General features: G+C 37.2%; 1 protein-coding gene across 1 annotated transcript; it reads left to right on the forward strand.

The window, feature by feature from the left end:
• Positions 1-313: 313 nt before the first annotated feature.
• On the forward strand, positions 314-12,307 carry pdpn (podoplanin). The gene is made up of 4 exons (XM_065247127.1): positions 314-582; positions 9,361-9,708; positions 9,870-9,975; positions 11,113-12,307. Exons 1-4 carry the CDS (start codon positions 516-518, stop codon positions 11,117-11,119), a joined length of 528 nt encoding a protein of 175 aa, XP_065103199.1. The 5' UTR covers positions 314-515; the 3' UTR covers positions 11,120-12,307.

The following is a 12,307-nucleotide window of genomic DNA, read 5'->3' on the forward strand; positions in this document are numbered from 1 at the left end:
TGTTTAATGACACAAATTAAAGGCAATGAGGGACACACCCTGTTTATTTCATTCAGTAGGTTGCCCTGTAAACAGAGATGCAGTATAAAATATTGTACACTTTTATTATTTTATTGCCACCACTGGCACTTTATCATTATTATTTACATTTTCCTTATTTTATCAATATACTCTTCAGTCATAGTAATAAAGTGAGAATTTGAAAATGAACAGGGCAGGACAGACAGAGACTTACTTTAAGGCACAAGGGGCAGGACCACCTAACGCCCAATGTATGCCCAACCCCCTCGCCCACTCAAGACACACATACACACCAACACACATTTACACTCTCTCACTCCAGCTCTCAGTACCTCTGTCCAGACAGCTGCTCCAGACCTCGCCGCCCATTTCCATTCAAACTTCAAGCCACACTTCTGAGTGTGTGAGCCAGCAATTCATCCAGAGCCTGCTGTGCCTTTTTAAGGAGACTCATAGTTTGTAAAAGTTTCGGTTGGAGGAACAGTACAGATACCATGATGAGGATCATACTGCTGCTGCTGGTCGCCCTGACGGGTCCCTTTTGTACCTTTACCAGCGCAAGTAAGTCAACGCATCATTTCTTTAATTTTGGTGATCATATATTTTATTAATTTAGTGCAATATATTACTTTGATGATAATCACTATATGAAGTGTGAAGTCCTTTACTCTTTGTTGTCTTTAAATATACAACACATCATTTATCACACTTTCTGTATAGTCTCGATGTGCGAGGGTGGGAGGTGGCTTTGTCTTCTTGATGTTGTGTTGTTTGAGTGTATGAAAAAAAATTATTGGACCAAATTCAATAACGTCATATGTATATTTCTTTCTCTTTCTATTCCTACTTAGTTATAATTATGTCAGAAAGAAGATTTTTCATCAGTTTAAATAATTTAATGAAATCATGATGAAATTTATCCATGTGCTGATACAGTGATTCTCTCATTTAAACCCTAGGTTGGGAAAATGATGTAATGGTGCAATTATTCTTGCGCCGGTCCTGAGCCAGCACAGACATTTACTGCTCCCAATTTTTTTTTTTTTTTCAATTTCAAATATGACAAAAAGTGTACATTTCAATCGCCAAATAATTTACACGAATCACTGCTTTTGACAAAAATAGTGACATTTTATAAGGATAAGTAAAATTTATTTTATTTAAAAAAGAAGTGAGGATGAGCAACCGAATAATGGACAAAAGAAACAAGTCATATCACTCACTGTTCCTCATAACGTTCTCCGTTTCTCTTTCTTTCAGTCTGGGCAGGGTTACACCATGTGTATTAATAGAGCTAACTCTATATTTAAGGGCACCAACTGAGCGTTTAGTACACAGGCTGGTTACATCAGAGCGCATGCAGAGCAGGCTGAAGAGAGACGCCCCGCTTATTTTGTGCTGTTTTCTCCCTCTCCTCACCCCCCTTTACTTGTAACCATCTTTGGCGGGGTATCAAGCCCTTTAGAGGTGGACTGTGGGGTATGTGTGTTATTTTTAAACTCTAGAGCCTCTGACTGAGTCATTGCCCAGGGTCGGTTACAGCCCTGTAAAACGTTACATTGAAACACTTAGCAAGTTTCAAACTTGAGAAAAAAACATACTCCTCCCGCAATCAAAGGAGTGGCATGGGCACACGCTTCCTCTCCAGACTTCCTTTCTCCGCTCATTCTTTTTCCTGCTGGTATTTGTCACTCCCTCCATTCCCATTTTCCCAGCCCTAAAGTGCCACTCCCTGTTCTAAAAGCAAGGCTTCATCGGTTACTTCTCCTAAGTTTCGCATCTGTTCATTTATAAATATCTATAGGATTAAATGTGTTTATTTTCATATATCTGCATCGTATTGCTGTGTCTGCGTGAAGCTGTTTTGTGTACAGTTTGTTTTGAAGAGCATATTGGTAAACTGACATGCGAGGTGTTGGGTGTACCGGGTGTTAATTTAGCTACACGAACCCTGAGCCTATCACAAGACCTTCAAATGCACCCACAGAGTCTGGCCAGTCGAAATACATCTGAATCAGCTATTTTTATTTCGTATGTAAGATGATGAATGACGTTTATAGTGTTTTGAATTAAATCAACACATAAAAGCTTTGTCTGACAAAGTTTAATCCAAATCAACTTTATCTAAACTCAAAGTAAATTACTCAAAGTATCTGTTACTCCTCCATCTGGAGGAGCTCATAATTAACTACTAAGTCTTCACTGTTGACAATGCTGGGTTGTTTCAATCCAAAGTTGGACAAAATATGGATAAACCCAACAGTTGGGTTTAAATTAGCTTATGATGGGTTGTTTCAACCTACAGATGCGTCAAATATGGACATTTTGTGGTCTTTATTTAAACCAAACAATTGGGTTTGTCAATGCCTTACCCAATCGTGCAAGAAGAACCATTCATTAAAGAACTATTTCTTTCATACCTCTTTATAATCTATAGATCCCTATCCTATTTGGCCGCAAGGAACCTTTTGTGAAACAGAACGGTTTGTCAGATGTTAAAGGTTCTTTATAGAACCATTTTGACATAAAAGGTTCTTCTATGGCTTTGTGTTTAAGGTTGTGGGTTAAAAGCGCAGGAGTTCTTGAGCTTGAACAGAAATATTTTAGATTTGGGAACGTCTATTCAGAGTTTGTCTCCCTTAAGTCTGGAACCTTGTGCATTGTATTTAGATTAGGCTATGTGTGTTAGTCTATGATATGTTTGTCCCTGAAGATTGTGAGATTTGAGAGCATGTGGGTGCTGTTCCAGTGATAAGAGTGATTTTCCACTTGCTCTGTCCTCTGCTGCCCACTCAACACCCCATGTTTGTGTGTGTCTGTATGAGGGAGTGTATTTGACTTTATGAGATCTTCACTCTTGCTTCCCATTACTAAAACATTCACATCATACTCCCCTAACACACACACACACACGCACGCACGCACGCACGTGTATTGCTGAAGCAGTACATTGGGATGATTAATATGGGTGATGGGGATCTCTTTCTTGAGTGTAACCCTGAAAAAGGTGTTTTTAGTTTAACAGACTCCCTAAACTCAATTTCTCCAGCTTTCTTTTCTCTTTCCTTCTGTATTTGTCTTTCCGTTAGCTTTTCTCTCTTTTTCCCTTATATGGTTTCTATTTCTCTTGAAAGGCTTTCGGGCTTTGTCATAGATATAAATTTGATCATCTGATGTTAGGATTTTCATGGATGCCCAGAGGAAATTTTATTGCTCAAAGGCTGCTCTGTCATTGTCCAGGGACTTAATGGAGTTCAGTTATGTCTCATCCACTTTGTCTCATAAGTCTCTACATCATAAAATTTGGTAGGAGAAGAAATATGAGACAAAACTTGAAATTCAGCAGAAGTCCAGGGGTCTCATTTATAAAACTGTGCGTAGGATCATTACTGAAAGTCTACGTATGCGCAAAAGCCAAAAATGGAATATTAAAACTATAAAACAAAGCAATGTTCCCTTTATAAATCACAGATCACATGCAAGTGTGCGTACATGAGAATGCAAGCCCATTCTCCCATTAAATTAGTTTTTTTATAGATCACAACTTTTGCGTGGGAACTGGCTCCCACATGCGCTTTATAGACCGTTTCAGCAACATAAACAAGCGGCTTTTGTGAAAAACACGTAACTTCCGGCAAACTCATGATAAGAATAAATAACTTTTTTCCTTTTAAAGTAGTTTATTTATATAACAAGTAAAATCAACAACACGTAGATTACCTAGGAAACCAAAACATTTGTTATTTTCGACAAGGTATTAGTCAAGAGTTTAGTTTAGCAACTAGTCAGACCATTTAAAATAAAGAAATCGGAAGTAAAGTTCCGACCAGATGCATAATCGCATCACCACATGTGCGTCAGCAGTAACAACATAAACAAGCGGTTTTCGTGGTCAACACGTTCCGATAAACTCTGCTAAGAATAAATAACAACAAACTCCTTTTAAAGTAGTTTATTTATATAACAAGCTAAATAAACAACATGTAGTTTACCTAGGAAACCAAAACATTTGTTATTTTTGAAGAGGTATTTGTTCAAGAGTTCAGTTTAGCAACTCGTCAGACAATTACAGAAACCGGAAGTAAAGTTCCGGCAAAATGCTTTATCGCATCACTACACTTGCGTCTGATGAAACAGTCTATAAATGAGATCCCTGAACAATACAATGAATGCAGTTTAGATAATTTAACCATAAACAATTTTCTTCTTTATCGGAAATAAAACATAAAAATATGTAGCCCAGCTGGGGTAGTATCTGTTCAAAAAATACACCTTTGGACCTAAAGAGTTTATATTAGTAGCTCAGAGGTGCATTGGTATCAATGTTTACATTCTGCACCTAATGGTACAAATTTAGGAACTTTATAAAGGGTACCGCCTCAGTGACAGCTGGGCTGCATATTTTGACTATTTTTTCAAACAGTGTTGGTGAATCTGAGTACTCTAAAGGAGTCCCAGAGATTACAGAGGTCTGTTTCTTAGCGAACAATGAGCAGCACGAAATACAGTATAAGTGATCATATTTATTATTATTCAGTTGTGTGCATAAACACACCCGCTAGTAAGTTTTCATTCATTGAAGTCTGTACTAACAGAACGCCCCCTCCATGCCGGACAGTTACGATTGCTGGCCATGTCGTTCCATACAACACACTAAAGTGTGAGAAAACAGCTTGCTCTTTCTACTCACTCTACTCCTCCCATCACATCATGTGTATTTATGTTGTGTGTTTGTGTGTGTGTGTGTGCGCGCGCGCGCACGTGTGCGTGTGCTTGAGGGGAAGAGAGCCATACTTAGAACTAATTGTTGGGGTCTCAAACATAATGAGCTGATTGTTAACAGCAGTCAACAAGAACATTGATATAAACACACACACTCGAACACACACATGACATTCTGATTTCTGACATCACCCCACCCTTACATTATATTTGTATGTTTTTTGACTTTTTTTGCAAGGGAAAGTTTTATTTGGCAATATGAACGGTCTGTGTTCTGTGCAGCAGAAAGGATTTTCTTTTTTTGCATTCAGTTATAATTATCTTTATGCATTTGGCATATTTAATCCAAAGTGACTTCTGGTGCATTTGGATTTAGCATTTTATCAACATGTGAGCCAATCAGTGAAACCCAGCTAAAGTCATTTATACTGTTAAATCGATGTAAACAACATTTTGTGAAAATAAATAATATCACCTTAAAGGCTCTCTAAGCGAATATGTTCGACGTCACTTGTTGTTGATATTTGAACTGTTTTCAAACAAACGGAGCGTAGCTAACTTACGAGTTTGGAACAACATGAGGGTGAGTCATTTATGACATAATTTGTATTTTTGAGTAAACTATCCTTTTAAAGGCACAAAAGAGGATGTTTTTCGCCGACTGAGAATCCAAAAACGGTTACTGAGTTTTTTAAATGAGCGCATGCGTAAGAACAGCCTCCCTCCTTCACGGCTCATTTCTAGGGAACAGCTTCCAAAACTCGTGCACGAATATTTGAACACGAGTGTTTGTTTACCACAAGCATATGCTGTTCATTATGTGAAATGATTTGATAATAAACAAATAAGACGTTAAAACGTCAGATCAGTCGACGCTACTCCCATTTCAACTAGCATGTAGCAGACTGGTCACTGCCTTACAACTACAGTACAAGAACAACGTCAATATACTTGAATAACAGTACAACAATAATTATTCCACAAAGAAAGAATAATCACTGTTACCTGTCGGGAAGAATTTTGCGAACTGCGCGTCTGTCTTGACACCTCTCTGTTCCTTCATTGCTCTCCAGCGTTGAAATGTTTGTCCAATAACGACTCCGTTTGCATTACGTTCTTCTGACAATTTTCTCCTACTCCCAGCGGCTTAAAAAAGTCTTTCTTTTGCTTCCATCTTCGAGTTTCTTCTCTACCGTGGTGCAAATTCGAGGAGGAAAGCAGGATCGACAATGAAAACAAACCGAAACTTAAGACGGAGTTTCATGCACTATGCGCATGTGTCGCCTGTTTAGTTACTGGAGCGCGCACGTCTCTCACAAGGATTGTAATGGCAGTGATTGACAAGCCAGAGCGCCAATCGCTTATGCGATGACCGCATAAGCAATTGGCTGATGTTTTTAAGGCCCTATCTTGTGCACAGATGACGTAAATAAATTTTAATAAAAAAAGCTAATAAATAGTGTTTTATCATTTAGTAAAGACAGTTTTAAGTAATATTGCAAAAATGTATAAAACAAACATCCTCTTTTGCACCTTTAAGAGGTTTAAGCATGGATGTTGTGTTATATTTGGAGAGTTGATATGTAAGGAATAATTGACGACTGGCCATTGAATTATAAGAAAATAATACACACCCAAAGTGCAATGCGACACGACGCAAAGCGGAGTGCCTTAACACCGCGGGTGTGCATTATTTTCAAATAAGTCAAACAAGTCAGTTATTCCTCTTATACCACGGTTACCACAAACATTGCTCTGGTGCCTTTTTTTTTTTACATTTAACAAGTTAGGTGTGCGGTTATCAGAAATTAATGCATACCCACGGAACATTTATCAGCCAATCAGAATACAGCATTCAACAGACCCGTGGTATAAGGGTGTATTTATGTATGGTTAAAATATCCACCTCAATGAAAATCTGTCATTAAATCCTACACCTAAAAAATGCCTGACTCATATTGAATCAGCCTGCATGAGATAAAATCTGCATTCTTAAACATGTTTATATAAAGGCCTTTCTGTTATTAATAATAATAATTAAATATTCACCGATGTTAATAAGTGTAATATGTGTAGGGGTGGTTTACTGGACAGGTTTACCCTAGTCACAGACTAAAATGAATGTTTGAGCTGCCTTAATGTAAAACACCTTGTACTGACAAGTCTTAAAATATATCAGTGCCATTGTTTTGTGTCAAGATACACACCAGTATTGTTTTTTGTAAGATATGTTTGTAAAAACCACTTAAATGACCTAATATAACTAAGGCCTAGTCCTGGATTAATCGGAATCCTGTCCAGGAAACCGCCCCATAGAGTTTAATTTGTTTAGCCTGTGCTGAGTTTGATATTTTAAACTGTGTAGTTTAGTAGCTGTTATTGTAAAAGGAGGCTCCTCTTGGATTGCCAAGAGAAAGACTGTCATATGGAGTCCATCTGGCTTCTGGTACATAGCACAGATCTGAGATCAGTTTTGCAGTTCCTTTAATGGTTGCTGCTGAGATCTTTGTGAGGAATGCAAAAAGATCCAAGATCAGTGCCTGAGGAAACTGGCCAGTTTTTTTGTTTTTCATTTTAAGAGAATTTTGTCCAGTGCATCATTTCCTTTTGAGAAGTTAACGCTGGTTCCGTCTAGGAAGTGAGAAAATGAGTCTAATAGAGTGAATGACGTAGCCAGGAAGTGACTTCATTAGATCAGAGCTGAATAGGGTGGGAAATTCTGAAGGGTTCTTGGATGACTGTATGTAAATGTCTACGTGCGTGTTTTTTGGGCTGATGGAGAGGCCAGAATGTTCTTACTGCTAATGACAGGCCATGAAAAAAGTACTGGCTCACCCATCTAATACAACCACCAGAGCAAATAACGTCAATGTCCCAGGAATTTCTCCTCTCTCAACAAAGTCTGTACTCTGTAATGTAGTGCTCTCTGAAAATGAGTCCTGAAGACATATTATAGCAAAGGGTGGGTTTCCAATTAGAAATAAATGAGGAGCTCAGATGCAAAAGCCGTATACGTTCATCAAATACATTCACTTTAAATCTGCTTAATTCCAGCCTCAGATCATTCAGAAATAATGTTTTTTTTTGTGCAAATCTATTATAAAAAATGCTAATTTACAAGAAAACATGTCAGATGAACTTCTGCATCTGAGCTCTTCAAATGTTTCTTTAAATAATAGTTTACTTAAACTCTAACTGTTATTTTTTGCATCCTCTACTCATCATCATGCTATTTCAAGCCAGAGGGAAATGTAATTGCTCAGAGGTTGCTTTCTCATATACTCTGTAAAAAATTGCAGTAGGCTACACTGTAAATACATTTCTGTAGAAATTACAGTATTAATGGCAGCTGGGTGCTAGTAGATTTTACATTTATGTTATTTACTGGCAACAGTTTGTTCAAAGTTAAATGAACATGAAACCTTTTCAGTCTATATCTTATACAATAAGTTACTGGCAACCAGCTGCATTGTTACAAACAATTTCAACTTATAAGTTATGTCAACTTATCACAGGTTAACGAAAGTTGTTTTGACTTAATGCTGCATCTTTGTTTTTTACAGTGAAAATCTCCATTGTGTTTCATTTAAGCATCAACTTGATCTCAGAGGTTTCTCCTAAACAAACAAAAGTGTTAAAAAGCTGTAAAATTGATGTAGATTGTAACTAAAATAATCAGGATTTTGGTCAGACTGATAATAAGTTTAAACTGAGATCTAGTTTAAATGTGAGATTGCAGACTTGACAACTCTGTGCTCAGTTTATGACATTGTTGAAATCTCTTCTGAAACTATAATGAAAACATTTAGGAGATTTCTGAATCTCAGACGCAGGACACTTAAGCAAAACTTTCAATTTGCTCTCCATTTAATCTCATTTATGTGGAAGAAATAATTGAGAAGTTAAAGAGATCTCCTTTGTGATTTTTCTTATTGTAAGACTTCCTATGAGTCATAATACTGGGGAATATTAGGGACTGAGTTTCAGTCACTATTCACTTTCATTGTATGGACAACATCAACATTCTGTAAAATGTATTATCTCATATTTCACAGAAGAATGAACCCTACTTTAAAAACAACACAAGGGTGCAATAACATATGAACAGAATTTTTTTAGGAACTGTCCTTTAAAGGGGACAGAGAATGAAAAACCATTTTTACCTTGTCTTTGTTGAATAATGGTAGTCTACCCACATTCACAAACATACAAAAAGTGCTAAACGTGCTTAACATCTCAGTCTCATAAAAATTCCTCTTTTAGAAATGTCAGCCAGAAAACAGCCTAATCTGAAAAACTGATGCTTATGACATCACAGGCATCTCACTGCCCCTCCACTTTAAAATAATTGGCTACATTTTTTGAGTGGCAGCAAAGTCAGCCAATCAGTAATGAGATTGCAAGTTAAGACAGTAGGGGGAGCCAAATAGGTGCAAAACCACTTGTTTAAAATCCCCACCCTAATAGAGCTATCTGAGAGAGGTTTTTAGGAAGCTTCTATGGCATTACAGACCAAAACAAAAACATTTTTGTCTACATGTCACATCACAGAACAAGGATAAATACTCTGTTCAATCATTCTATGTCACCTTTAAACTTTGCATTTTTTTGTGCTAGGTACTCTGGTAGCGCCAACAGCCTTGGATCTAAATGTAACAGCAACAGTTGAACCAGATCAGCCTACTGTTACAGAAAAAACAGAGAAACCAACTGCACTTCCAACAGTAGTGCCTGTTTCTGAGGTTACGGAGGTGTCTGCTACAGCGGAAAATACATCAGTGGTTACCATACATATACAATCAACGGTATCAGAAGCAGAAAACACAACAGATCCAACAACATCAACAGAATCTGATCCTGAAACCGAACAGCCAGTTTATCCTACTGTCATTCAAGAAATACCCACAACAATTCAAGAAAATAATAATACAGCAATAGCGGAGAAAGATGTGGAAATAGAAGAAGGTGAGATACATTATATTCTCTCAGACATACAGAGAAAAATTCACTAAGAATGTGTCATTTCTAAAAATGGGAAGTGGAATGTGAATAACTCTTGTACGAGTTAGAGAGCATGTGTGTCTATTAAGATGAGAGGTAGTTGACCTGATCTATCTTTTCTCCAGCTATGGGCACAGGACAGTTGGTGGGCATTGTAATCGGTGCATTGATCGCAGTTATTGTTGTCATTGCTGTTATCATCTTGGTGGTCAGGAGAATGGGCCAATACTCGTAAGTACTTCTTGTTTTTATGTTGGTTGTGCTCTAATTTATTCTCTACACAAACACCTTGGGGTTAGCATGTTAAAGGTAAATGGTTTTCTATGTCGTAGACCTGCAAAGAAAGAGAAGCCTCAAAAACAAGAGGGCATTTTTTTCTATACAGCAGACGACTGTGGGTCGTAGCCGCAGCGGTTCGTCCTGGATCCGATGCAGATTGGGCCCAGAGTCGTCTGTTGTCTGTGCTGTAATTGTTCAATTTCTAATTCTTATTAAAGGCGGGGTCCATGATCTCTGAAAGCCAATGCTGGCATTTGAAATCACCTAAACAAACACACCCCTACCCTAATAGACACATACGTAACCCAGGCAACAATTTCATTTAGAAGACACGCACATTGGCTACTGCTGATTGGCTACAAGTGTGTTTTGGTAGTCGGCCTGACTATCTTTTCCAAAGCGTTTTTCAGAAATCGTGCACTCCGCCTTTAATAAATTTAATCTAGTCACTCATTGTTAATCACATAAAAATAAATCCATCAGGCTTCAGCATGATAAAATCATGTTGTCAATCAAAGTAAGCAGCGTATTGCAAGATATCAGTATAGTGTTTATGCTATATGTGTCTCTGACTGGTACTAATACACTGTCTCCCATCAAACAAGCAAATAATCTGCAAATAAATAACCTATTAAAGTAAAATTTGCTAGAAGTAATGCTTAAGTGTGTGTCATATTTTTGTGTTGTTTTGGGTAAGCCTGATTATCCCAAAGAGGGGCAATAACATGTTATTTTAAAGCAAGCATACAGTTTGATTGAGCATCCTAACCAAATAATGCAAAAACATGCTTGCTAATGGCTCGAGTGTGGGGTTGGTCTATCTGTCTGATGACCAATGGAAGACGTGGCATGTCAATCAAAATATTTATTTAAAAATTAGCTGCTTTGCTCTTCTGTAAGGTGATGCTTGTTGCACAGAAATCACTCACTACATCCTTAAAAAAAACTTTAATGCAATTCTGCAAACCTATTAATACGCATTGTTTCTTTTTTATTATGTTATATACTTATCTGTTTCTTTGTTGCCTAATACATGGGTAAACAAAATTGTGTCTGTTGATAATATCTTTTTTATTTTTTCCTTCGTAGACCCTAAAAAGAAAGTCAGCAAGACAGAAAGAAAAGAAGAAATTCTGGATGTTCTGAACGTGAACTATTGTTCTTCTAGCTGCACTATCCAGGACTATAAGGGAGAGCAGAAGAGTTCGCATCCTCATATTTTCAATTCATGAGGATTCCTTTCAACCTCCTTATTTACCCCATCTACCCTGCAACTCCCTTATTTAGCTTTTGTAGCCCAATTTATGCCCCCTGAAGGCCACAGGAAGTTCATGTATCTAAATTTTAAAATGCATATCAATGTAAACAAGAGACGTGTGTATGTGGTCAAGCTAACTGTGAGTTTGCAAGCAAAAGTTTTTTATTCCAGTGTAAATATCATACAAGGAAACTCCACAATCTCTTCAACTGTCAAAATATTTGACAAAACACAAAACGAGGCTGATCCAAGATATGATTTTAATTCTTAATATTTTCATGCAAAGGTGTCCAAAGAGGATGACGCATTATGTACAGTTAAATTGTCATAGGCAGACACTGAGGACATGGTTTGGTCTTGGTCTGTCTGACTCATTTTTATAAAACGTCTCAAGCGTATATATTTGAAGTATTTGTTAAGGAGAGCGAAACACTTTAGGGCTCCCATATAATTTTAGATTTTTTGCATTAATTTTTTATTTTATTTAAGTGCATTAATAAAAAAGAGACTTGCTTGTGTGTTCAAAACTGTCACCCATTCCAAAAGTGACTTACTATCAGCTTAGCTCCAGTGCACATCTGCTATTGGCATTAGCACACAAGATCTGTTTGTACCACACCCTGGAGTGTGTTTCTTTAACAGCATACAGTCATTTTCAGACATCTTGCATGATTTACAGTAGTTGTATGCATTTTTCTGTGTCAGTGTTGGGATTTTTCGCTAAAGTTTATTATGTGTCTTACTGGTGTTTTTAGAACATTGCTATCTTGGGCTTCCTATGAGATCAGTAATTAGTGCACTGAATATTGAAAAGTAAATGTTCATTAAGAATGGCTTTAGACACTGCAACTGTTTGCTACGATGTTTTGCTGTTTTCTATAATGTTTTTGCCAGATTTCTGTTTATAGTTTGTCACACCATGTTTGCAGTTCCCTTTTGAGTTTGGAGACCTTTAAAAAAACAGTTTTTGGGGTATTTTCTGTCATTGTTGTTCATTCTGTTTCAATAAAAAAAGTTTAAATGTTA

Source organism: Paramisgurnus dabryanus, chromosome 11 (genome assembly GCF_030506205.2).
Source record: "Paramisgurnus dabryanus chromosome 11, PD_genome_1.1, whole genome shotgun sequence".
NCBI lineage: Eukaryota > Metazoa > Chordata > Actinopteri > Cypriniformes > Cobitidae > Paramisgurnus > Paramisgurnus dabryanus.

Excerpts from the sequence above, each read along its gene's own strand:
- pdpn (XM_065247127.1), top strand. The coding sequence starts at position 516 with ATGATGAGGATCATACTGCTGCTGCTGGTCGCCCTGACGGGTCCCTTT. Across the intron at positions 583-9,360 it reads TTGTACCTTTACCAGCGCAA|GTACTCTGGTAGCGCCAACA; the intron begins GTAAGTCAACGC and ends TTTTTGTGCTAG. Across the intron at positions 9,709-9,869 it reads AGATGTGGAAATAGAAGAAG|CTATGGGCACAGGACAGTTG; the intron begins GTGAGATACATT and ends TCTTTTCTCCAG.